A 23,546-nucleotide genomic window follows, 5' to 3' on the forward strand; every position below is an offset into this window, starting at 1 on the left:
GACTCACAGAAACAGACACACACACACACACACACAAAGCACACATTCAACCACACAAAGCGCAGTCGGACTGTCGGACCAAAGCACCAGATCGGTGTCCAGATCAAACAGAATGGCTTGATATTGCGCGGCAGCTGAACAAACAGCTTTCCTTCTAAAGTGTGCTTACTTCTCCCACCATTCAGCTTCTACAGACCCGCTCTCTTATTTAGTTTGGATCAGAGCGACGCTCCTTACAGGCCACCGTAATGACCGTGGTGATTGATCTCTCTCCTGCCTGCTGTAGACCTCTCGTCTGTGGGGGGCGTTGCCCTAGCAACCGTGGCTTTTTGGCTGATGTTCCATTTGGGAAAGCTGAATCCAATTGTCTGGGATTATTACATTTCAGTTATTGAAATTACACATTTAAAATATTACCTTGTTGAATGGGGATGGCAGTGATTATGTGTTTTTGTTTTTTCAGATCGCATCTCTTAGTCATCACTTATTTGCCCAGTTAGAATCAGTCAGCAACAGTTTCATCTGTTCTTTGACTATCGGTCTGTATTGTGTTTGAATAGCAAGGGCAGTTAGTCGCCATGGCTGAGCTGTTTCTGAATCAGACTATAAAAACCAGAGCGCAGGAAGGAACCTGAGCTCTTTGGGTCTGCCGCCCACAATACTCCTGGGCCCAAGAGAAAACACAAGAACTCAGAATCCAGCCACTACTGAGCATTTCCTGTGTGTGTGTGTGAGTGTGTGGGGGGGATTGCGTACATGCTTTTATGTTTTCATTGTTTGTATTTTTTCTGTTACGTGCAACTCTGTGAGCGCTGTTTATGTCTGGGTTTGTGTGTTCCTGTGTGTGTGTGTGTGTGTGTGTGTGTGTGTGTGTGTTAGGACATCATTATGAGTGTGAACCAAGAAACAGTGACAGGCTAATGGCAGTTCATGGCCCTCTTCCCCCCAGCGGTGTGGATGTGGCTGTAACCAACAAACAAAGCTGCTGCTTCAGTTCCTGTGCTGGAAAAATTTCCCTCTCACAAGTCATCTGGTCTAGTATTGAGTCTCATGATCTTACAGCGAGATTATTTCATCTGCCTCCACTGCATATGAACCAAGAATCAAGTGACATTATCCTGATACTGGTGCCTTGTTTCATGTAAATTCTCAAAAAAACAATGTAAAACTGCATTGGAAACAATTGGAATTACACTTAAAACAAAATGTAGGCTAAGTGTCAATATATCAGTCTAAATGACTTGGATTTTTAGATGGATATTTTTTGCAGTGTAGCAGAACAGAATTTTTTTCTCTTCAATTGGAAAGCATGCGATTATTCCAGCCTTTTCTCAAATACAAGTAAATTATTATTAGTAATGTGTTGTATCTCACCATAATGTTTACATTTTCCATGTGTATTTGTTATATGAACTGTTTAGAGATTTCATGAGTAGCACCAAACCCCCTATTGGTTCATAAAATATCCCAGAGGAAGTTGGTTCAGCTCACAGTGTTTGAATGAGGCGGAGGATTGTGGGCCAGGATCTTTTCCACTCTGTGATTTAACAGGCATTCTCTGGATCACAGTAGCCTACTTCCACTGGAACGCTCTCTGTGGTTTTGGAAGCTGCTAACGTGTCAGTCAGATGTTGTAATGGGGCCCACATTGCCAATGCTGTAATATTTTGAGATAAAATGCTTCAATGGGCCTGGCAGAGCCCTGTGCCTAGTTGGGCCAGTGCTTTATGTGATCAGAGAGAATGTATCCAGCCTGTTTGGCAGGTCTGAATTACCTCAGACAAACACGCCTATTCATCAGGTCATAACTGTGTCTCTGATGACTTTATTTCCACCCCTAAAAATGACATTTGTCGCTTTTCAGTGTTGTATTTGCATTATCAGACAGACAGAGACCGTAATTAAACATGCTGGCACATGAAAGGTGGCCTCAATATCAGATGGTCTAGTACATCAGGCGTGTGATGTAATCTCAGATGACAACCACACTGCAATCAGTGACACATTCCAGCAGGCAGGGCCAGATATAAGGGAGAGGAGGGGTCAACAATGTCTGACATACCAAGCACATGATGAATGTCTTTCTGGTCCCAGCAGTGTCATGAAATAATTACACAAGCACTTCTTTACAAGGATGCCACTTAGCCTCTACAGCTTTAGTCATTGCATAATGTTTTTAATGGTCATAAGTGTATTTACAAGTGTATTTGAAGAGCTGTGTGTAAAGCCCATACCCTCAAGATTGGGATTATGGAGACACATAGTGTTTGGATATTACTGCACAATCATACAAGTTATTCAGAGAGACAAAGAGGTTTTGAAAAATGGTTGTGGTAATGAGAGACCATAAATATTGCAATCGGCCGTATATTCAAAAAATGCTCTAAATTGCTTTGACTTTTTTTTTTTAACCACAGACATGTTATGTAGCTATCATGAATTTGTGATTGATTGAACAAATCTGGAAAGCTCTCAGCGTGAGGAGGGACTTGAAAGTCCCTGGGTCACAAGTTATTGGCCCTAATGAGCCAGGCTGTGAAAGGTAGAAACTCTAATCTAGTCCATGGCAGCCTGGTAACATTCAGTCACCCCTCAGGCCATCGCCTCATGTCCATCTGCCTCTCCTTAGGGCTGTGGGGAGAGAGGGGAGAGAGGGGGAGGTGGGGGGGGGGGGGGCAAGAGTATGTTTTACAGCTGGACTGAAACACCTAACCAAAAAGACACTTCTGAGGAATGGGCCAAGTCAGTTTACAAACTTGTGATGTCTGTTAAAAATTGTGACTGTGGGATGTCCTGGTAGCTCAGGTGGCTGAGTCCAAAGACATGCACCTCAGGGGAATTGAAGGCCCTAAATTGCCCACAGGCATGAGTGTGTTTGTGTCTAGTATGTATATGACATGTACTGTATATGATGCTATGCAAAGCCCTTAGAGACATGCTTGTGATAGACTATATAAGGCTATATAAATAAGGCTAGTATATAAATAAACAAGACTAGACTAGGTGTCTCATCCATTGACTACCATTTTTGCTGGAACTATCCACTCAAATTCTAAAAACTGTTAAGCATAGCCTTGTCACCTGGTTTGCATTTGGGTTTCAGAGCAAATATATTCTATGTAGTGTTATTTTACTGTATCAATAATAACCAAAGAGGCCATTCTTTACTGTGATTATGGCTGTGACAGTGACACAATAGGTATGAAGCACAAATGAGTGTGTACTGCATGTGTAATGTCTGAAAAGGTCTTCACAAACTAGTGTAAAGACATTTGAATAATAAAAAAAAGCAAGAAAAATTGCTAACAAAATCTCTGGTTACCACAAGATTGAACATGGTAATCCAAACCAGGTCCATTTCTGTCAATGTGTGGCCAGTCATGCTCGATGGAAATTACCAACATAGTAGGCACATCTTTTACCAATCTGATTGCTTGGTTGAAACTACTCATTGTATAATTTATGCCATATGGTAGGCATTTATCAAAGGAGTAAGAACATGATTGATAACCTCCGCCATAATTGGTATGGCAATAGAGCCTTGTTAGCTTATCAGAATATTCTTTAAAAATGTCAGAAGAACACAAGAGACCCAGCTCTCTCTGGCATGTGATCCCACTCCAGCTGTAATTGAAAGCTTGTGCTCTGCTAAAGAATGATGGGCCATTCTGTAATTACCTTTGATGCTATTTATCCCGTCTTGTATCCAGCCTCCATAAGAAGCACGGGCAACTCTCCCAGTCCCAAGTCCTAGATCTGAAGCAGATGGTGAGGCTCGGTACCCTCCTGTATCATCCCTCCCCAGGCCTCGGCTGCTATTTCAGGTGCTGCTGATGAGCCTCCCTGCATGTGGAAATACAGCCCTGGGACTGATGTGGTACGGCATGTCCCAGATAGCTGCTGGTAGAGACAGTCGACTAGGAGAAACTGCAGAAAGTGTCTGAGAGTCTGTCTGTCTTTTTTGCGGTACCCATAGAGGAATGCAATGCTGCACTCGACAGCAAAATATGACAAAGAAAGGAACAGGTCAAGGGAGGCTTTTTAGACGGATTGATTCATATCGGAGTTAATTGGGAGCATCAGGGGAGAGCATTTTGTTGTGTTTAAGAGAGAGAGAGAAAAACCTCTGTCTGTGGCCCCGCTGACAGTGGGTGAGTTGTTTTCACTGAAACCCGGTTTCTCTCTCAGGAGGTCAACAGTGTGGGTCAATACCCCTCCTGCTTACAAGGCAGTTTCTCCGACAATAGAATGGGCCTATCTGGCAAATCAAAAGCGATTCTGAATTGCAACTTTGGACATATTTGTCGCCATGAATGGGGTTATGGGAAGTATGTGTTGTGTGGCCTCCAAAGGAGCAGTTGGATAACATCCAGTGCAGAAACAAAAGGGCTTTGGTTCAAACTGATCGCCACAAAGACCGAACAGCGCTCTGTCATTGTCCATATCTACACCGTGTGCATTCTGGGCTGCGTTGCCTCGATGTCCATCAGTCAGCTGGTTTTTGTTGCTGACAGCTTTTATAGGCCCTGCTTTAATTCTGCGAGCCTCTGTTCACTCATATCAACATGTATCTGAATAGGGTCAGAAAAGGCTGTTTGAGAGTCAGCTAGACCGATAGAGGAAGAGAGGAATGGAGAAAAACAGACAGAAAAAGACAGTTTGATTGTTCCGGCTATATTATACTGTTGAGACTTTTCCGTGTCCTATAGCGTAATTTCTCAGCAGTGCACAGGTGCTCTCATCTCCCTTCTAGTTTGAAAGGGATCACAGAGGGCTTTGATGCCCCCATCCACACACACACACTCTCCCCACACCCAAATCCCTCGGCACAGAGGCCCCCACACGTGTTTACCATACAGATGACCTCACAGCGGCAGGAATGCACCCTGTAACAGTAGAGGAGCGCTCACCATGGCAGCAAGACGTACAGACGAGAGGATGTTTAATGTGCTGCCATTATCATTTTTCTTGTTGGGTGATTAAAACATTTAACTTGAGAGAAACTTTGAATTCTGATGATTAGCCTCAAGGTTCTGTATGTGTATCTCCGTTGTTTCTGTTAGTTTTGTGGGAAAACCAAGTGCCAGACAATTGACTTGCCTACAGCAGAGGACTCAGATACACAATCAGTGTGATCAAAGCGAGCTGTTTGGCTGTCCCCCGACACTCCAGAATCTGCAGAAATTCGCAGTTATTCACTTCAAATATTTGCCTATGGGATTAGATAACTTTCTCTCTCTCTCTCTTATGTAATTGTCAGATTGTATCTCCGTTTTCCTCACTTGTCACTGCAGAATTTACTTAAACTAAATAGTGAGTTTGCAAAGTGAGTCCTAGTTTCGGGAAGTACCAGACCTATAATTGTCTCTGACAGGTGGTTGCCTCCTAGCATTATTCCCCCATGCTTCAGCTTGGCACCACAGCGTCAATGGCCAATGTTTGACTTGGAATATGAATGATTTAATGAGTTTCCATGTGCAGTCATGAATGTAATTGTGTTAAATGATCCGGTCAGCTCCTTTGTGTAAATGCCATGCCAGCTTTGTTTTAATCCCCACATCCTCATTGGCTAGCTGGAGATGGAAGTAATTGTAATTCTGGGCTTTACTCATTCATCAAAAAGGCCTAGTGGACTTTAATGTAGTCACATTTAATCCTGTCCCCACCCCACCTCCCACATCTTCAAGGTTTCTCATTGTACACTGGTGGTCCACCGGTTTCGGCACTGGCTTGAGGTTTGAAGTTTGAAGTTCTCTGTTGCAGTGAAGCCTCCGTTTCCCTGTCGAAACCCATCGCCCCTGTTAATGTTGATCGTGGTTCACTGTGGTTGAGAGTTTAACTGCTGTGATAAGCATCCATTCAGGTTTAGTATTGCTGAAAACCCCTCCCTTGTGTCCCGTCTGTCTCTCTCCAAGTGGTTTATTTCCTTGTGAGTGCCAGGAGGAAAGAGCTGCTCCCTGAGAATGCAAAGGAATAATCAACAATTTCTAATAGACCCAACCTAAATCATTCATTTATCAAGATTGTGAGAAGGTTTAATGGTGATGAATGAAACAGAGCCCCTTGGTAATTTGACTACTGCACTCACACACACACACGCACACACACACACACACACACACACACACACACACACACACACAGCTCTCACCCCCGTCTGACTTCTAATTGAGTCAGCAGTTGATTGACCATTAAGTAGCTTGACATACTGAGCTATTGATGGTTTCCCATCGAAGTAAAGGCTCTCAGAGATCTTTTGGCTTTTTCGCAGAGACATTTGTTGCTGTCTAATTCTCTCGTCTAATGCGTCTCTCTGTCTCTGTCCAATTTACTTCCATAATTATAAAAGTATTCATTAAGCGCCAAGTTGGCCGGAGTGAAAGTCCTGGTTAAGCGTTGTTGTTGTGGTTGTGGTTCCCCTACTAGCTCTAGTTTCATTTTAGTTGACTACTAAAGGTGAGGTTCTCAGGGAAGGAAATATGACCTGGGCTTGCATGAATGAGCTTCTCCTTCATCTTCACAATTCTTTAGGTGCCGCCTTCAGCCTGAAATGATAGAGGCAGGGGTTCCGATTTAGATTGCTAGCTGAAATGTATGGATCACTTCTTCAACAAGAATTGTTTTCCTGTTTATTAAGTAGATGTTGTTACTGAAATATACTGTATCTGATAGGGTTGGTCAGACTGAGTATTACTACCACATACGCCGTACATGGATGTGGACAAAATAACAGAAACACCACATGAAAAACAATCTTGCAATCATCATCTTTTTAAATGTGCATTTTTAAATCAACATGAGGCAACTAACGGAGTTTGTGCCCAAATTGCAGCGCATCAGCCACCAAAACTGCAAATTATTTAATATGGCAAGGGGTCACGTTGAACCTTACTGCTAGGGATAGATGGACACTTAACAGGATAGTTGCTTAACATCACAAAGCTGTGACCTCAAAATTTGCCACAGAATTTAATCAACCACTCTGTAACACAGTCTCAACAAAAACTGTACTTTGTGAGCTTCACAAAGCTGTCATTTATAGCACGGCCACCATTTTGAAATGTTGCCTGTATCTAAGGCTGCACACAGATGTATAACCTGGTGTAAAGAGAGCCACAAACCATGGATAATAATCTTATGTACCACGGTATATTCATTTTTCTTTAAATTTCAATAAAAATGTTTATAAGAGACTGGTATGCATTCCTTAGATACAGTGTTCTGGTCATTCTTCAGCGCCCTCTCAACTTTTGGAAAGGGAACCCTGTCCTTTCATAGATACAAAGTTACATGCGTAATTTCGCTCCACCGCTTACATTTTTCTCGTGAGGACAGCCTTTGGAAAATGCTTGAGAAAGCAGCGTTTGAATTGCAGAGCCAGCATTTGTCTTCCCACCGCCGCTTGGCGATTCACTTGCTTTTTCCGTGGAGCGCATTCTCTTGCTTTCCTCATATTCCAGAATGTGTTTGGATTTGAGGCACTGACAAAATTTGCTGCATTTCAGTCGCCATTTCTTCTAAACAAAATAACAAAAGCGTGGCAGCATTCCACGCGATTGGCCGGTGGAGGCCGATGATGGCAAGTCTTGTGGCGATGGCGATGGCTCTACTGATGAGTTGTCTCTCACCCTTTTTACCATGGTGTAAGGTAGCTAACTGATCGTCCAGGGAACCAGACATCGCGCTCAAGAATGAATTAGGTCTATATGCCAGGCCATGAAGAACAGAATCTGCTTTCTCTTTCGTTCAAATGGGTTTGCGTGTGGAGAAAGTCGAAGGATGTCTTCAACCCACAACATCTGTGCCAACATGGTGGTGGATCTGTAATGGTATGGGCAGCCATCTCGTGGGTCCGTCAGTAGGTCTGAGGATTGGTCCAACCAGACCAGGAATCATATTCCAAGATGATAATAAACCCATACACACTGCTAAACAAATTCAAGAGTGGTTTCGTGCACACCAGGATGGAAGTCAAACGTCTTCCGTGGGCCCAATCACCAGATGTAAACATCATTGAACCTTTATGGGAAGGAACTGGAGGCTTTCCGTCTTGAAGAACGGTCCAACATCCCACTCCACACAGTTCAGGACTTGTATGACAGCGATCCAGTGAGGGTTGAAGCTGTTCTCAAATGCCGCTTTTCCACTGCATAGTACCGGCTCAACTCGCCTCGACTCGACTCTACTCGCTTTTGGTAGTACCACTTTGGTTTTCCACTGCAAATAGTACCCCCTCAATGTGCCCCACCCCCCAAACTGGTCGTCATAGCGACGCTGCGTCGCTGCATGAAACGCGACACACAACTACTATGGAGGATATCGAAGCGATGGTGTTCTTGATTCTCGGTATGTGGCTGTTAAGTCACAGCAAGGAGACAGATTTTTATTTCAGAAGAGGCTGGAGGCAGCAAGACAGCAGACTGCTCTCTGGCTGCTCAAGGCGACGCAAGAGGGTAAGCTAACCTGGTAGCTAACGTTAGCAACGTCCCGTGTCGCGATGACGATTCTCTGACCAATCAGTGGTCTGCGGTGTTTTTACGTCACCTTTTGGTATCGCCTCAGCTCGCCTCAGCTCGCTTGGAACCTCGACGGAGGTGCTACGAAAAAAAGTACCAGGTACTACGTAATATGGTACCTGGTACCTGGTACTTGGCCAGTGGAAAACCAAAAAAGGCGAGTGGAGTCGAGTCGAGTCGAGCTGGTACCATGCAGTGGAAAAGCGCCAAAAGAGTGGTCGTACCCCATATTAGGTACTTGATTTTTATATATTAGGTGTTTACATTATTTTGTCCGCTCTGTATGTGTGATTAATTTTTTAGGGTTTAGTTAACATCAAGCTCTGTGATGAAAATATGATGCACAATAAAATTTGCCCTGAAATATATATTTTTCTGTCTTGTGCAACTGAAAATCTATTATTATAACTCCAGTACTGTCATGTTCTATATTTTGTCAGTGAGCCAAGGAGCAGCCACTAAAGCCTAACTAGCTGTTATCTTTTTTAATGTAGAGTCCTGCGGGTTGTGCAAAGAGTTTGTGAAAGGATGCTTCAGGCTCAGTGGTCTCTGCCTTTGAGACAACGGTACATATGAGTGGGATCATGCTCTGCCCGGCTGTATTGGTGTTTGTGTGGCTCTAAATCACCTCATTAATCTGTTTCCTCTGCTGAAGATGTCTGGCCCAGGCTACCTTCCATTAGGAGAAATCCATTATACATAGCCCTGGCCAGACAGGACACACTGAGGAAAACAATTTGTGTGTGTTTGTCTCTGTGTGTGTGTGCATGAGTGTGTGTGTGTGTGTGTTAGGTCCCAATTGTCCTTTAGAGGATGTACATTTAAATGAGAGGCACTCTGACAGGTGTGATTCCTCAAAGGAGACCATGGAGGGTAATTTTCCTGCACATACAACTTGTTTAAGTGAGGCTCACTGTCTCCCCTCTGCTTGCTTAAGTGGCTGAGGTATTCAGTCGTAGGCACTGATGAGGGTGTGTGTGTGTGTGTGTGTGTGTGTGTGTGTGTGTGTGTGTGTGTGTGTGTGGCCTCTGTGCTGCTCTGTGTGTGATGAGAATCAGGGTCCATTCATCCTGGACTTGTGCTGGTCCTTAATGAAACACCTGAGACCCGTGTGGCCAACCTCAGTTCTCTCTATGCATTTGGAAGAACCATAACTAAGGGATAATAAGCTCCATTTGGCCGTTGTAAAGTGCTGCTTTCTACTGCATTGTACATTACCTGTGTTGTACTGGCACTGCTCATCTTGCTGATTCTTTTTTTTTCTCCCATGCTGGATATTAGCTACAGTATATAATGTAATCTGTGTAGGCTTGGGCAATATCCAAAATTCAATATTGCGATGCTGTGTTTTTTTTTTGTTTTTTTTTTGTATTTTATTTTATTTCTTCTAAATTACATCAAATTTCTAGGTTATTAATAATAATAATAGCCTAGAAATTTGATCTTACTATTCAAGGAAAAACTATGGCCATTTGGTAGAATTGGCCAATTTTTGCCATTTACAAAAGGGAACCCACTTGAAATGAAATGGCACATTTTTCACTACAACTATGATTATTTTTGTTTTTCATGATAGTCACAAAATATTGTGATATTCAATATTATCAAATATCGACTCAAGCCTATATCTGTGTGCTTGTTTCTGAGTCTCCTCAAAAATGCACCATGAATATGAACCTAATTATTTACCTCATTTCTAACCCTTGAGGTCCGGCTCCACTCTGACCTGTGTGTTTGCTTTCTCTCTGTGTCTCCCCAGAGATCCGGGCCCAGTTGGTGGAGCAGCAGAAATGCCTGGACCAGCAGACGGACATGAGGGTCCAGCTGCTCCAGGACCTCCAGGACTTCTTCAGGAAGAAGTCGGAGATTGAGATGGAATATTCCAGAAACCTGGAGAAGCTGGCCGAGCGCTTCATGGCGAAGACTCGCAGTACCAAGGATCACCAGCAGTACAAGTAAGGAGGCGGTGTCTCAGTGTTTCTGTGTGTGTGTGTGTGTGTGTGTGTGTGTGTGTGTGTGTGTGTGTGTGTGTGTGTGTGTGTGTGTGTGTGTGTGTGTGTGTGTGTGTGTGTGTGTGTGTGTGTGTGTGTGTGTGTGTGTGTGTGTGTGTGTGTATTTGTCTGCACCTACTCTGCTTATTTCTGCATGTTATGTGCTTCAGTGCAGGTCTTGGTGTGATTTCATTTATGGGCCTTTGTTCAGAGAGTTGTTTCTATTCTCTATGCTGCTATAGTTTTCTTCTGTATTCCCATTTATTCAAATAGCTATTGTATTATGGCAGCCAAATGGAATTCAGATTGGATTACAATGTATTGTTGATAGGATCTATCAATCTGGAAAATAAATTCAAATTTGATTACGGTGCTGATGAGATATATCAATCTTAGCCTCATATTCAAAGTCAGTCAGAGGAAGAGAGAGGAGCAGCTCAGTGGTGACTATTTATTTCCATTTCTTTCTAATCATTCTCAAATTTCTTCATAATCAGCATTCTACCTCCAGAAATTCTATTGTCATATCAGACTGTGCTCTCTCCTTCTTATTCATTTCCTCTCCTCCTCAGCATCGGAAATCAATCTATACTAGTCTATTCCTTCCCATTCTTTCCATGCAAAATGCATGTTTCCTCATGTGCAAAAAATGAAGAGAATTTTTTAGAATGCCATATCTGTAGGCACGCATTATACCTGGGGCTCCGCCAATAAATTTCCATTTTCCTATTTTGCCATTTAACTATCAACCCTGCACAATGTGCCTTTGTTCCTCTGCTGCTCCTATGGGTGACAGGGGACGGTCACATTTAAATATTGCGTGACAGCTGACACCCGCTCTGTTAACAACCAGGTTGTATTTCAGGTAGAATGGGGATTCAGGGAGTTTTGGAGATTTCTGTCAGAGAAACCGTGTTTTAATAATAATTGATGACGTACGAGCCATAAATATTCTGTACATGTAGTTGTTTGAATTCAGACTATCAGCAGCACCAGGCACCTACATACTCATTTTTTGTCACTCTTATTATGTTAAAAGTAGATACTAGGGCGCATTTTCCAAAGCAACACCTCACATCTCCACGCCTGCAGGCATCGCAGACCCTGGCTGGCACATTTCAAAATGTGTCAGGCAGCCATCGCTCCACTAAGTCCCCAGAAATGTAGTTAATATAAGTGGGTTTAGAGGTTTTTAGTGGCAAATGATATTAGATGGACTTTGCCATAGTTTAGGTTTTAGAGAATTGATGCCACTGGGTCTCAGCCTGTAACGCCGCACTAACCCTGCTGGTGAGTTTCATGAATAACCCATCATGTTTTTTCCATACAATTGCATCATGCCACTACCTTTTCTCTTACAATATAAAGCTCTCTTTTGGCTTTCTCTGCAGTTGACCATATATTGAACTTACACACAGGCATGGATAATAAGAGTGGGTGTTAAATATGTAATATGTAGCCTAAATATGAGAGTAAAATATGAATGTGTTGATTTTCATTGGCTCTCACATGGGCTATTAAGGCAGCAGTACTGTAGCTCCGTCACAGTTAACACTGCTCTGGTAAATTTATGAATAAGTTCAGATTTTGCACACCGTAAAGCTGTTACTTTTGAGTTTCATGAGTAAGGGTCTCGCTCACTTCCAGTGACTGAATCAGTGACTTAAAGTAGAGACTTAAAGCAGAGACTTAAAGTTCTCTAATTCAAGAAGAGGAATCAAGAAGAGTAAACTAAATCTGGCATTTCAGTTGGTCTTTGTTTTCCGGAGATAAACTCGGCTATGACACAGACCAGAAGTGGCATAATATGAAAGAAAAGATAAAATGAAATGGGATGCTGTATCAAACTGTTAAGAGAAAACCTTGTGCGTCTTCACCACTCTCTGTCTGTCTGTCTCTTTCTTTCTCCCTCTCTTCCTCCCTTACCTCTCTCTGTCTCGCTGTACGGCGCATCACAGTTTGACTCTGAGCCTTTTTGAGGATGTTGACACACAGTTGAGCGCGCCGTTCTCTGTGGCCTCATTACTCTGTAGGAGTCTGCTCATGGAAAAAGCAGACATTAGCATATTGTTTGAACCTGTGGTGGGAATGAAAATAAAACGTATGTTTGTCCTCGCTGTCTGCAAATAGAACCCTGCTCTCTGCCTGAAACTCCAATGGCTCTAGCAGCTGTGTGTGCCCACGTGTGTGTGTGTGTGTGTGTGTGTGTGTAACTGGTGCGGGGACTCTGGTCTGGCACTCTGTGGTTTTCATCGCGTGATGTACAGTCTGGTCACTTCATTCACAGGGTAAACATTTGGCAAGTGCCTAGGAGCATATTTCTTAAGCAAATACAAGACGTCTGAATAACATTGAATACCCTTCTGTGGGTTTTAAATCATGCGGCCCATATTTTTGTGTTCACATAAACAACACACGTACAGTAGGGCTTCTGTGTTCTCCATATTCTCTGGGCTGTTTCCGTTGGACCGACCTGTGTGTGTGGAATGAAAAAGTGCATTTTCATTCTGTCTCTAGCCTGTAGCCAGTATGTATATGACGTGTCGGCTTGGCTGAGCGGCAATAAGCTGAATTAGCATTAAAATGAGCAGCTAAATCGCTGGGTAATTAGCTGGCGTTTCTGCACAGGAAAACAGTCTCGACAAGCTGCATTCACTAAGGGCCACCGCCGCCGCTGTCAATGGAGCTGCCGTATTTGAATTCTGTTTACATAATTGATGGTTAGGCAAGCTGGCAGTGTCACTCAAGTCCTTTTGAAGTTCACGTCACATGAACATATGAGAATGTTGGTATTTTATCAAAAAGATATGCTGGTATCTTTTCGGGAAGTGTAACGCTGCCACTCTGTCTTGCTCCCCCGGCACTGGAGGGGGGGGGGGTTTGGCACAGTAAGCTTTCAGCGTCTGTCCGGGAATGCACAATCAGCCATATTTTGCTTTTCTACCAGGATCCCCTTCAGGAGTGAGATAAAGTGAGTGTTTGTCAGGAAGCACACCATTTGTGCTACCTCCGGGATTATTGCTCCAGCTCCAGTGTTGGGGAGGAATCAATCTTGCTTCAGGCGGGAAGCGCCGTGTGTCGTGTTGTTCTTCTGTGGACCTGCAGGAAACTGGTGGCAAGACACCAGTGGAAGGTGGATCATGACTCTGAAGTGGTAGGCAATGGAATACAACACTTTCAGAAATATTCAACACAGTAAATTAGGACTCAATGGGTTGTTTATTTAACCTTTATTTCAACAGGAAAGTCAAATTTAAGAGCAAATTCTTATTTACAATGATGGCTTGGCAAGAGGCAAAATGCCTCTTGATGGGGAATCGGGAGAAAGGAGAGATTTTTATTTTTTTATATTTCTGATTTTAATCATCATGATTCTAATTAATTATAATGTTGATTTTTATATAGTCATTCTCTTTTTTAAACCTGAATATTGGGGTATATCCCTGTTTCATATCGCATTATGTAATGCACATCTACTGTGGCTAACAACTATATCTAGAGCCAGAGAAATGGGCTCCATTAAATAATGACATAGTTTCTGAAGGGACAGGGAGCCTTATATAACCAATATCCATAAAGTTTCTATGACTATGAATACTGATTTTTGGCCACTGCTCAGGGACACACAGGCAAATGACCACCATATACACTCACCGAGCACTTTATTAGGAACACGGTGCTCCTAATAAAGTGCTCAATACTAATACTGGGTAGGTATCAGCTAGCAAAGTGACATCTGCCTCCAGGTTGGACGTGTTGTGCATTCTGAGATGCTTTTCTGCTCACCACAGTTGTAAAGAGATTATCTGAGTTACAGTAGCCTTTCTGTCAGCTAGAACCAGTACGGCCATTCTCCTCTGACCTCTGTCATCAACAAGGCGTTTCTGTCCGCAGAAGCATCCATCCAGCTCACTGGATGTTTTTTGTTTTTTTTGCACCATTCTGTGTAAACTCTAGAGACTGCTGTGCGTGAAAATCCCAGGAGATCAGCAGTTTCAGAAATACTCAAAGCAGCCCGTCTGGCACCAACAGCCATGCCACGGTCAAAGTCACTGAGATCACATTTTTCCCCATTCTGATGTTTGATGTGAACATTAACTGAAGCTGCTGACCTGTATCTGCATGATCTTATGCATTGCACTGCTGCCACATGATTGGCTGACTGGACAATTGCATGAGTAAGCAGGTGTACAGGTGTTCCTAATAAAGTGCTCGGTGAGTGTATACAGTATATCCCTGTGTGGACACTGTCCTGCTAGCCCCAGTCCAAAGCAGACGCATCAAGCACACAAATGCACCTCTGGATCAGCAGTTCCCTTTTTTCCCCCAGAATGCACTGGGAGAAAACAACAGGCCCACATTGTGGTGTCCAGCACACAGCAAGCAGTTCCTGGGAGTGTCATTCAGTTCAGTCTGGCTAGTCCATTTGTGTTCCAGAGGCTGTTTGCAGAGCACACACACACACACACACACACACACACACACATAGATATGGCAAACATTCTCTTCTGTCTCTCCCTCGCTCTCTCTCTCTCCTCTCTCTCTCTCTCTCTCTCTCTCTCTCTCTCTCTCTCTCTCTCTCTCTCTCTCTCTCCTCTCTCTCTCTCTCTCTCTCCTCACTCTCTCTCTCTCTCTCTCTCTCTCTCTGTCTTAAACACACATGCACACACCAGCATGCACACAAACACATGCACACACCCAGACATTATGCAGAGTTTGTTCAAGGAGGGACATGGGGATGGCGAGCAGAGGAATAATTGAATTATTTATATTGCCAAAGCCACCCCTGGGAGCATCTTAAATAGGACACTTTTTATCCAGAATTAAGCTTCTGGTTAAAGGACTTCCTTCTTGTGTCTCTCAGGACTCAAATGCCTTGTTGTCAAAACCATGGAGGAAATCTCTGTAGAAAATATTGGAGCTGAAGTCATCGCCAGCTGTAATTGTTTACAGTACATTGAGCGTGAGTGGCAAGAGAGAGACATTGCTGATGATATTGTCATTCAAATACCAGCGGGTGAATACTAGTTTTGCCTGGACTTATTGACCGGATGATTCACTGATGTGCTGATACAAGTAGATCAATATTGTGTTTTTAATATTTCAATGACACCCACAGATCACTGTCTAAAATCAATACAGTGTGATACAGTGATGACCTTCAATTCATTACCCAGTAAAACATACAATTTATTTTGCAAATACCTCTGAGTTGGTGCCTAAATTGAATTATTCCATCGTTCATTTTATAGATGTTAAAAGTAGATGTTAAAAGTCTGTAATTCTGTAATTCCCCGTAGCTTGCGTTTTAAAATCCAAACTTAAAACGTTGCTTTAAATGGAAGGCTAGTTCGACATTAAGGAGTCGCAGTTATCACATTTCTTTGGTAGCCGCTGTAATGCTGCGTTTTAAGTGAATGTCAGCCACTGTGCAGCCGCTATAAAGGCCGGTACAGCAGTTATTAATGAAAGATGTTATCAGTGAGCCACGAGAGGACTTTGCCATTTTGCCTCTGCTGCTGATAAGAGCTCCCATTTCAATGCACCGCATACTGAAGTGGTAATTATCCTTCATTGTCAGCAGTCTGCTACTGTATGAGAGTGCAAATATGTTGACATTGACCCACTGACTCTTGGATTCAGACTGCATGGACACACACTCAGAAGCACACACACATTCACTGTGTGGAGTTAGTTGCTAATGAGTTCTCTCTTTCACTCCTCCCCCTCCCTCCCTCCCTCTGCTGGACACTAGTTTCCTCTTTTGTACCTGTGTTTCGGCCCCTCGGTGGTCTGTCTGTCTGTCTGACCTAATTCCTGCCCTGGCTGAGGGGGAAACGATGACATTGAGATAGTTTCCTGCCATTATGTGGGGTAAGCAGACTCCCAGAGGTTATTATGCTGCCGCGGCCTTGTGTCGCTCTCCCCTCTCTTTCTCTCTCTCTCTCTCTCTCTCTCTCTCTCTCTCTCTCTCTCTCTCTCTCTCTCTCTCTCTCTCTCTCTCTCTCTCTCTCTCTCTCTCTCTCTCTCTCTCTCTCTCTCTCTCTCTCTCTCTCCACAACCCCCATTTTCTCTCCCCTCCTTCCTCCGCTGTGGGCCTCCAGTTTGATACAGCAGGTCACCCCCATTAACCAACACGCGAGGCGCTTAGGAGCTGTTGATCTATTCATGGGGACGCTTGGGTACATCCAGTGACTTCCCCCGGAGTTTCTGTAAACCTAAGCTCTATAATGCTGCCGACCCCGGTGTGTTTGAGTGTTTTAGAATGATTCTGCGCCTTTCCTTTGTTTTGGTCTAGCAGGCTTTCATTTTCCGAAAAGTAGGACGTCATGTGAAAGAATGATGAAGAATTCTCCTACCTTTGTACCGTTGTTCACTATCTGTTGTGTGCCTTACCAAATGTTCATAAGCAGTGTGCGTGTACTGTATCAGTTTAGTTCTGGTGCTGAATTAGGTCAACCTATTCACAGCGAGGAGCCCTGCTGTGCGGCTTTGAGTTCTGATCTGAGTTAAAGCAGAGCAGAGCAGAACAGGTCAGGTCAGTCCCATACTGACTGAAACTTTTCTGCTTAATCCTGCCAATAGGTTGCTTTCACTTGTGCCATTTTGCATCCCTAATCAAACTAGCCTGAATACACGGAAAGGGTGGAGCAAAATGGCGATAGATGGGCAGAGTGACATCAAGTGGAAGCAAAGGACTGCTGTGGAAACCCAGTAGATTATTTAATACTCTTATGCAGAGGCTCATGCTGCGCTACGCCCAACTTCATTTCAGTGGCCACCTGGACATTATGCATGTGCACACGCAAAAGTAAGCATGATTGAATAAACTCGCACATACACGCAAGCGCTTTCTTCAGACACACCTAGATTCAGTGACATAGAATGAGAGTAGTACTCTCTGCTGATGCATAATGCAGAAAGGATTTATGGTAATTGCACTTTGACAGAGAGTGTGGGTGATGCTGTCCAGTCGTCCCGCTGCTGTAGCTCTGGTACTGCGCTACTTATTTGTTTTTCTCTCTTCCTAACTTCCTCTTCCTTTGGACACAGCCTGTCCATGTGGCTCCAGTACATAACTCAGCTTTTAGCTAAATTGGATTTTTCGTTCGCTGTTTTTCTGTCGTCTTTGAAAAATGGCTTTGTCTACAGCAGCTCTTGGATTTCCTTCGTCTCGGTGCGTTTGCCTCCGTCTTTGTCACATGTACTTTGCATCCTGTTTTTGAAATGTCTAAGGGGGCACAGAGACAGAACATTTCAGCTGGCGGGCATGTTTGTATCAGTTATTCATTAGGAGAAATGCTGTGCGTAGTTCTTTGCCCCTGCAGCAGATGCCGTATCAGTACTGTAGGCCGGTTCAGGGCTGGGTCACTCGCCGGGTGCAGAGTTTCACCTGTTGTGTTGACAAGTGCTGCCTGTCCACGCAGGCTAACCTTGGGAGGGGAGAGCAGAGGCGAGTCTCCATATGGTTCCTGCACGACTTGACCCCAGACCCAGTCGCTTTCTGTGCTGCTCTTTAGCAGGCGGGAGGAATGTTATAGATTAAACGGAGGAAGTCAGCCTGCAGGCCGGTGCTTACGCAGGGCCCCGGCTCACTCCGGCCTGGACAATGTCCTCCAGTTAGCTTGGAAGCAGCAGGCACGCGGCACCGGAAGCAGCTCTCAGGCTTGAGCTCTGGTTTTTACTTTTTCGCTCTCTTGCATCCAGATCTCTATCTTTCTCCATCGCCGCAAGGTTTCTCGCCTTTCTTTTTCTGTCTGTCTTTTGCTGTCACAGTTCATGTGTAATTCCACTTTTCAACTTTGCTTAAAGTGTGTCCATAACTTCTCTGACTTCATTCCTCTAAGTGTATTTAAAGCTTATGGCATACTCTTGCCTAGTTGCAGAAAGTCATTGCATTGCAAGAGCTGTGCCCCAGAAATGTCACCGATACAGAGTATTTCTAACTTAACTCCCAGTTCAGATCCAATGCGTAGTCCCTATAATATATGGTGAGCTTTTTAGGCCCAGAACCAGCAATATATGGGACACTTAACACCAAGGGAGGCTTACGAGGCAACCCTTTTAATACTTTTGTGACGGGCCCTGATCCACTTTCAGTGTTTAAACGTCCTGCTAGGTGAGGAGTCTTGGGCGGACAAGCCTTGATCTCCTTGTGCAGATGGCAAAGATGGTCTAAAGAGAGAGAGAGAGGCTAAGACACTGACATGGACACAGGCATACACACACACACACACACACACACACACACAAGCACTCACATGCACAGATGCAAACATGCACAAACCATAAACACATACATGTACATGCATGCCAGGATTTCAGTGACCAATAACGTAGAAGAATTCCTTGTTTCTTGTTAAACCTACTTTTGGCTCATTCAGTCCTTTCTGTTTCGGTGGTATGCTTTACAGTTTTTCAGTTGTAGAAATGCTGTCTTTTTTTTTTTTTTTTTACTTCTTACATGTGTAACCACAGTGTGCAGTGAGACTAGATGTCTGTTAAGAAGAGGTAGAAGAGGTTGAGTAATTACTGCATGCTCCACCCCCACCCCTCATACACCCACCAAACTACCCACTTTCAGGTTGTTATTAACCACAAATACTCAATGAAACGCAGCTTTATTCATTTTCTTCAGGAATTTTTGACAACTGTATTGATACCAGACTGTTTTCCTTGGTCCATTTAGGAAAGACCAGAACCTGCTGTCCCCCGTCAACTGTTGGTACCTGCTGCTGAACCAGGTGAGGAGGGAGAGCAAGGACCACGCCACGCTGAGCGACGTCTACCTCAACAACGTCATCATGAGGTTCATGCAGATTAGTGAGGACTCCACACGGCTTCTCAAGAAGGTGAGCGTGGAAAAACACCCACAGGACTCTTTACCTGCTTCTCGCTCTCTCACACTTTCTCTCCGTGTCTCTCCTCCTCACCCTTTTTTTGACTTGCTCAACCCCCTCACTTTTTTTTTTCAAAGACCCCATGAAATAGCATCTTTACTTCCTTGATTTGATGCATTTCCTGTTGCAACAGGATGTTGGGGTGGGACATAATGCAGCGAGGAATCATTCAAAAGTCTAAACCAATGGAATATCAGTTAGGGAGAGAAAGGCAGTTTAATTTGATGGGAGGGATGTGGAGGGGCGGGACTGTTCAAAAATCTGATGGTTTTATTGGTTAGAAATGTATATTTATGCCTACTAGTGCAGCATGAGGTCACCATGATAGATACTGTGTTTTCCAGGAGGTAAAAGTAATGAAAAAGTTAATTTCATGAGGACTTCAAGTTGCTCTTTCCTACATTGATGTTTGACCTCTCCCAGCTGAGGCCAGATCTGACATTTTCTTTGATCAACAAAATAGAAGTTGGAACTCACCACTAATACAATCCAGATTTTACACAGTGGTCAGATTGGGCAGCAGTGTCCCCAGTCGCTTCATGTTATATAAACAATATTTCACTTTTCATTCAAGTCATTCATTTGACAAAGAAGTATATTTAGCTGGGAGATAGATAGGATATGTGTTCGGCTTTGTGTTTGATCGGATGAAGCTGTGCTGCAGCTCTGCGGTTCGACTCTGTGAATTACAGTAGTGCAGAGGAGCCTCGGCCGCCGCGGCTCTGATCATGGCTACAGTATGCCCTTACCCTCCCATCTGAAGCCTGTGGCCTCGTGACCGAAACCGAGCCACCGCCGCCTCCTGCGCCACAAAGACGACAACTCCCAAACAGATTATGAGCTCCTATGCAGCAGGAGTCACATGAACTCACCGCAGGCCTAAATTACAAAGCGGCTCCGCTTCAGAGGAGTGCCTTTGTGTCAGTTTAGCCTGTGAGACTTTTTCTATATCCCCCACTTTCTCCTTTCTTTCTGTCATTCTGTCTTTCTTGTCCCCCCCTCCTCTCTCTCTTTCTCTCTCCCTCCCTCCCTCCCTCCCTCCTTCCCTCCCTCCCTCTCCACCTCACTGCAAAGACAGAAGATCTATCTTCCAGATTGAGACAGTAAAAGTGAGGGTCCTTTTATTCGTGTTCAAAGTAATTAACATCTCTTGATGGTTGCGGTCTCATCTGATTGTGTGGGGGAATGGCCTATCGCACTCGCCCGCACCCCCAAACACACAAACAGGAAGTTGCAACACTCATTTCCTTTTGATAGTGGTTAAAGGCTCATGGGTCTACTAATGAGACCAGATGTGAAACAGGCAGAGCCGCTTTTCAGATGTTGCTCTTATTGCTTCCCCCCCCCCAACCCACCCCACATTGATGATCATAATGATAGACTCTCCCCTACTCACTTTTTGTTTTTTCCATGCAGCTCTGAAGCCACTATATTAACTTCTAACTCAGATCCTCACACTGCATATGGCTTGGAAACCTGCAGTATTTCGCCATAGTTGGCCCCTTTAAAGCGTGTCGTTCTCTGTGGATCCAGGTGACATTTTGCAGACAAACGACAGCCTGGTGGGGGGTCCCGGTTCATAGGGGACCTCAGCGCCCCTCTCGCCCTGTAATTAGAGCGTCCCCGAGTCTTTGATCTCAGCAGAGCTCCTGTAACGAGACACAAACAACAGAGAAGCCCCTGATGTTACACGGGCTCCCTCGCAGCTTAGAGGAGACAGCTGTACTGTTGTCATCCTTCCAACACATCAAAGCCCGGTGTTTTTATGTCCTTGTATCTTCTGGTGTCAGGCCGGGAGGTAGAACAGCAGAGGAGGACCCCAGAGCCCGTGTCTTCTGCCTGACCTGTTTGCCATTTGGCATGTACAGAATTAAGGCCTGTGGTGCTGTGTTTATTTCTTCAGTGTCGTACAGCATTTCTTTTTTTAAACCACTTAACTACGGGCCGCATAGATTTTCAGAAAGACCCCATTTTGGCTCGAGCTTTCTTTGTTGGGATGCAAGAGTTAAGCAGCGGACGTCTCTCTCTCTCTTTACGCTTGGACAGATCTTATCACATGTATTTAGTTTTCATTATTTATACAACCGGCTCTTTGTTTTACTCCGTCCTGTTTTATTTATGGAAGTCACATTCTGTGGCTGCAGCTACAAGGTGGATTTCCCAAAGCTGGAGACGGTTTGAGCCTTTCCACACATACGGCATGTGTCTGATAGTGTTATTTTTTTACGATCACACATTTTACTGCTACAGTAAAGCGGAGCGGAAGCGAGGTACAGCAGTTTAGTGATGCTCTGTGTTAACATTTGGATCAAAGCACTATATATCTATATCGTGTCATTTGGATCAAAGCATGCTTGGAATCCATTAAGACCTTGTCAGACCTTCTACCATATATCTCCACTGTGTGATGTGTGTCTGTTTCTGTGTGTGTGTTGTTAGTATGAAAGTGTGTCTGCAATAGCAACTGCATTACTGTAACTGTGATGAGACTCTCAGATCTATATGGTGCACTGCCACACACACACACACACACGCCCCGCAGGGTTTAACTGCCTTCTCTATAGAATGATTTAATGTCCGTGGCAATATGAAACCCATCACTCCCCAAAGGCTCACTCGGTTCCTCCTCTCTGGGCTTGTTTCATCCTTCTAATGTGGTTAGAATACAGATGGTATAAGCTTAAAAGGGAAAACCCATTTGTACGACGCTTTTAATGAATTAGACAGTATTGGAAACCCCCACTTGACGTCCCTTTAAAATGAAAGGGGGTACGTCTTGCAAATTAAATCATGACATTGGTTACACCGCACAGTATCTAGTAAACAACCCTCACTGCATGCGACTTGAGGCTTATGTGTGTTAGTTTTAGTGATAATGTGAAAGGTGTAATTATTTCTTAAGAGGCATTTCAAGTTAGGTGTAGTTTTTTCTGGCGAAAAGCATTGTAAACAAGCCTTGAATGTAATGCAGGTGCAGGAAGTCTCCTCTTTTACTCTTTCATCCCTCTGTCTTTACCTCTCCGTCTCACCTTCCCTCCTCTCTCATCCCCACTTTCTGCCTTCAGATGAGCTGAGCTGTGTCTTGGCCTCCTGATCCCTGAGAAGGCTTTTCATTGAGCTCTGGATCACTTCCCAGTCTCCTCAATGGAGAAGGGCTGACAAGTGTTAGATCTGACAAATAGTCAAAAGGTTCTCTCCCCCTGAACTGAGGGGTGCTAATGGCTTTTCCCAGAGGAGCGGGCTTACGTCCGTGTCAGATGGCTGGGGAATTATTATGAATAGATATATTTTTTATTCATGATAGGCAGGAAAGGACAGTAAATAGGTGAGAAACACTAAAACGTGGCGCTAAATCGCCAATTCTCTTTTTTTCCGGGGTTAAAAATCAAAAGTAGGTGAACGTCATTGGATGTTTCGTAGTGTCTTACTTTAGTGACTTTGACTCTACATAACCCAATTGATTTGATAGCTGCTACCTCCCTGCCCACCTCCCTCTACACCGCTGCTCTCCACTTTTTCAAACTAGTGGGGTAGGTGGAGATGGGCTGAAACTGGGGGTACCATCACTCTTTAAAAGTGTAGCACCATGTTCTTTTGCAAGGTATAACTACAGAACTGCTATACAGTATTTGCATTGGTAAGAACCCATTCATCTTTTAATCTATTCAAACCTCATGACCTTACTGTAGTTTTCCCTATCCACACTCCATTCTCAAACACGCCTGAGAGTGCCTCTTGCCAGTTTAGGTTGCTCTAAAGCTCTGGTTATCCAGGCTTATATGCTGTTTGACCTGCGATTAGATAGGTGCTACAAAGCAGGGAAGTGACAGGCCAGGTGGTGGCGAGGAAGACGCTGCCGATCGGCCAGGTTACCCAGTACGGCGCTCTAATTTCAGACACCAGCCTGTAAGGCAGCCAGTAACGGAGAGTAATCCTCTTTGCTGTCTGTCCACATGCCTGGACACCGTGTGGCTCCACCTGTGAGCCAGTCAGCAAGAGCCACAGCACTTGGCTTGGAAAAGGGATCCTACTTGTGTTTGTGCACAAGAGTTTCCAATGCAGTGAGTAGAGAGGAAGAGGGAGATTCCTTCTGTCCTGGCACTCCTGTTCAGTTGGCACGGTTACAGTTTCAGCAGAAT

General features: G+C 44.2%; 1 protein-coding gene across 4 annotated transcripts in view; it reads left to right on the forward strand.

Moving 5' to 3' along the window:
• Window positions 1-23,546, forward strand: part of srgap1a (SLIT-ROBO Rho GTPase activating protein 1a) — an 88,432-nt gene that overhangs the window by 21,858 nt on the left and 43,028 nt on the right. For 3 of the 4 annotated variants that reach the window (XM_071526270.1, XM_071526277.1, XM_071526286.1), the window contains exons 2-3: window positions 10,276-10,471; window positions 19,197-19,359. In XM_071526270.1, coding sequence (XP_071382371.1) covers window positions 10,276-10,471; window positions 19,197-19,359 — 359 coding nt within the window. Of the gene's footprint in view, window positions 1-10,275; window positions 10,472-19,196; window positions 19,360-23,546 lie in introns of those variants that run through there. The other variant, XM_071526294.1, reaches the window with a different exon arrangement.

The sequence above is a fragment of the Centroberyx affinis genome, unplaced genomic scaffold (genome assembly GCF_046629955.1).
Source record: "Centroberyx affinis isolate AG114_WGS23_722 - 3 ecotype Tasmania unplaced genomic scaffold, CSIRO-AGI_Caff_v1 ptg000111l_1, whole genome shotgun sequence".
In the NCBI taxonomy this organism is placed as follows: domain Eukaryota; kingdom Metazoa; phylum Chordata; class Actinopteri; order Beryciformes; family Berycidae; genus Centroberyx; species Centroberyx affinis.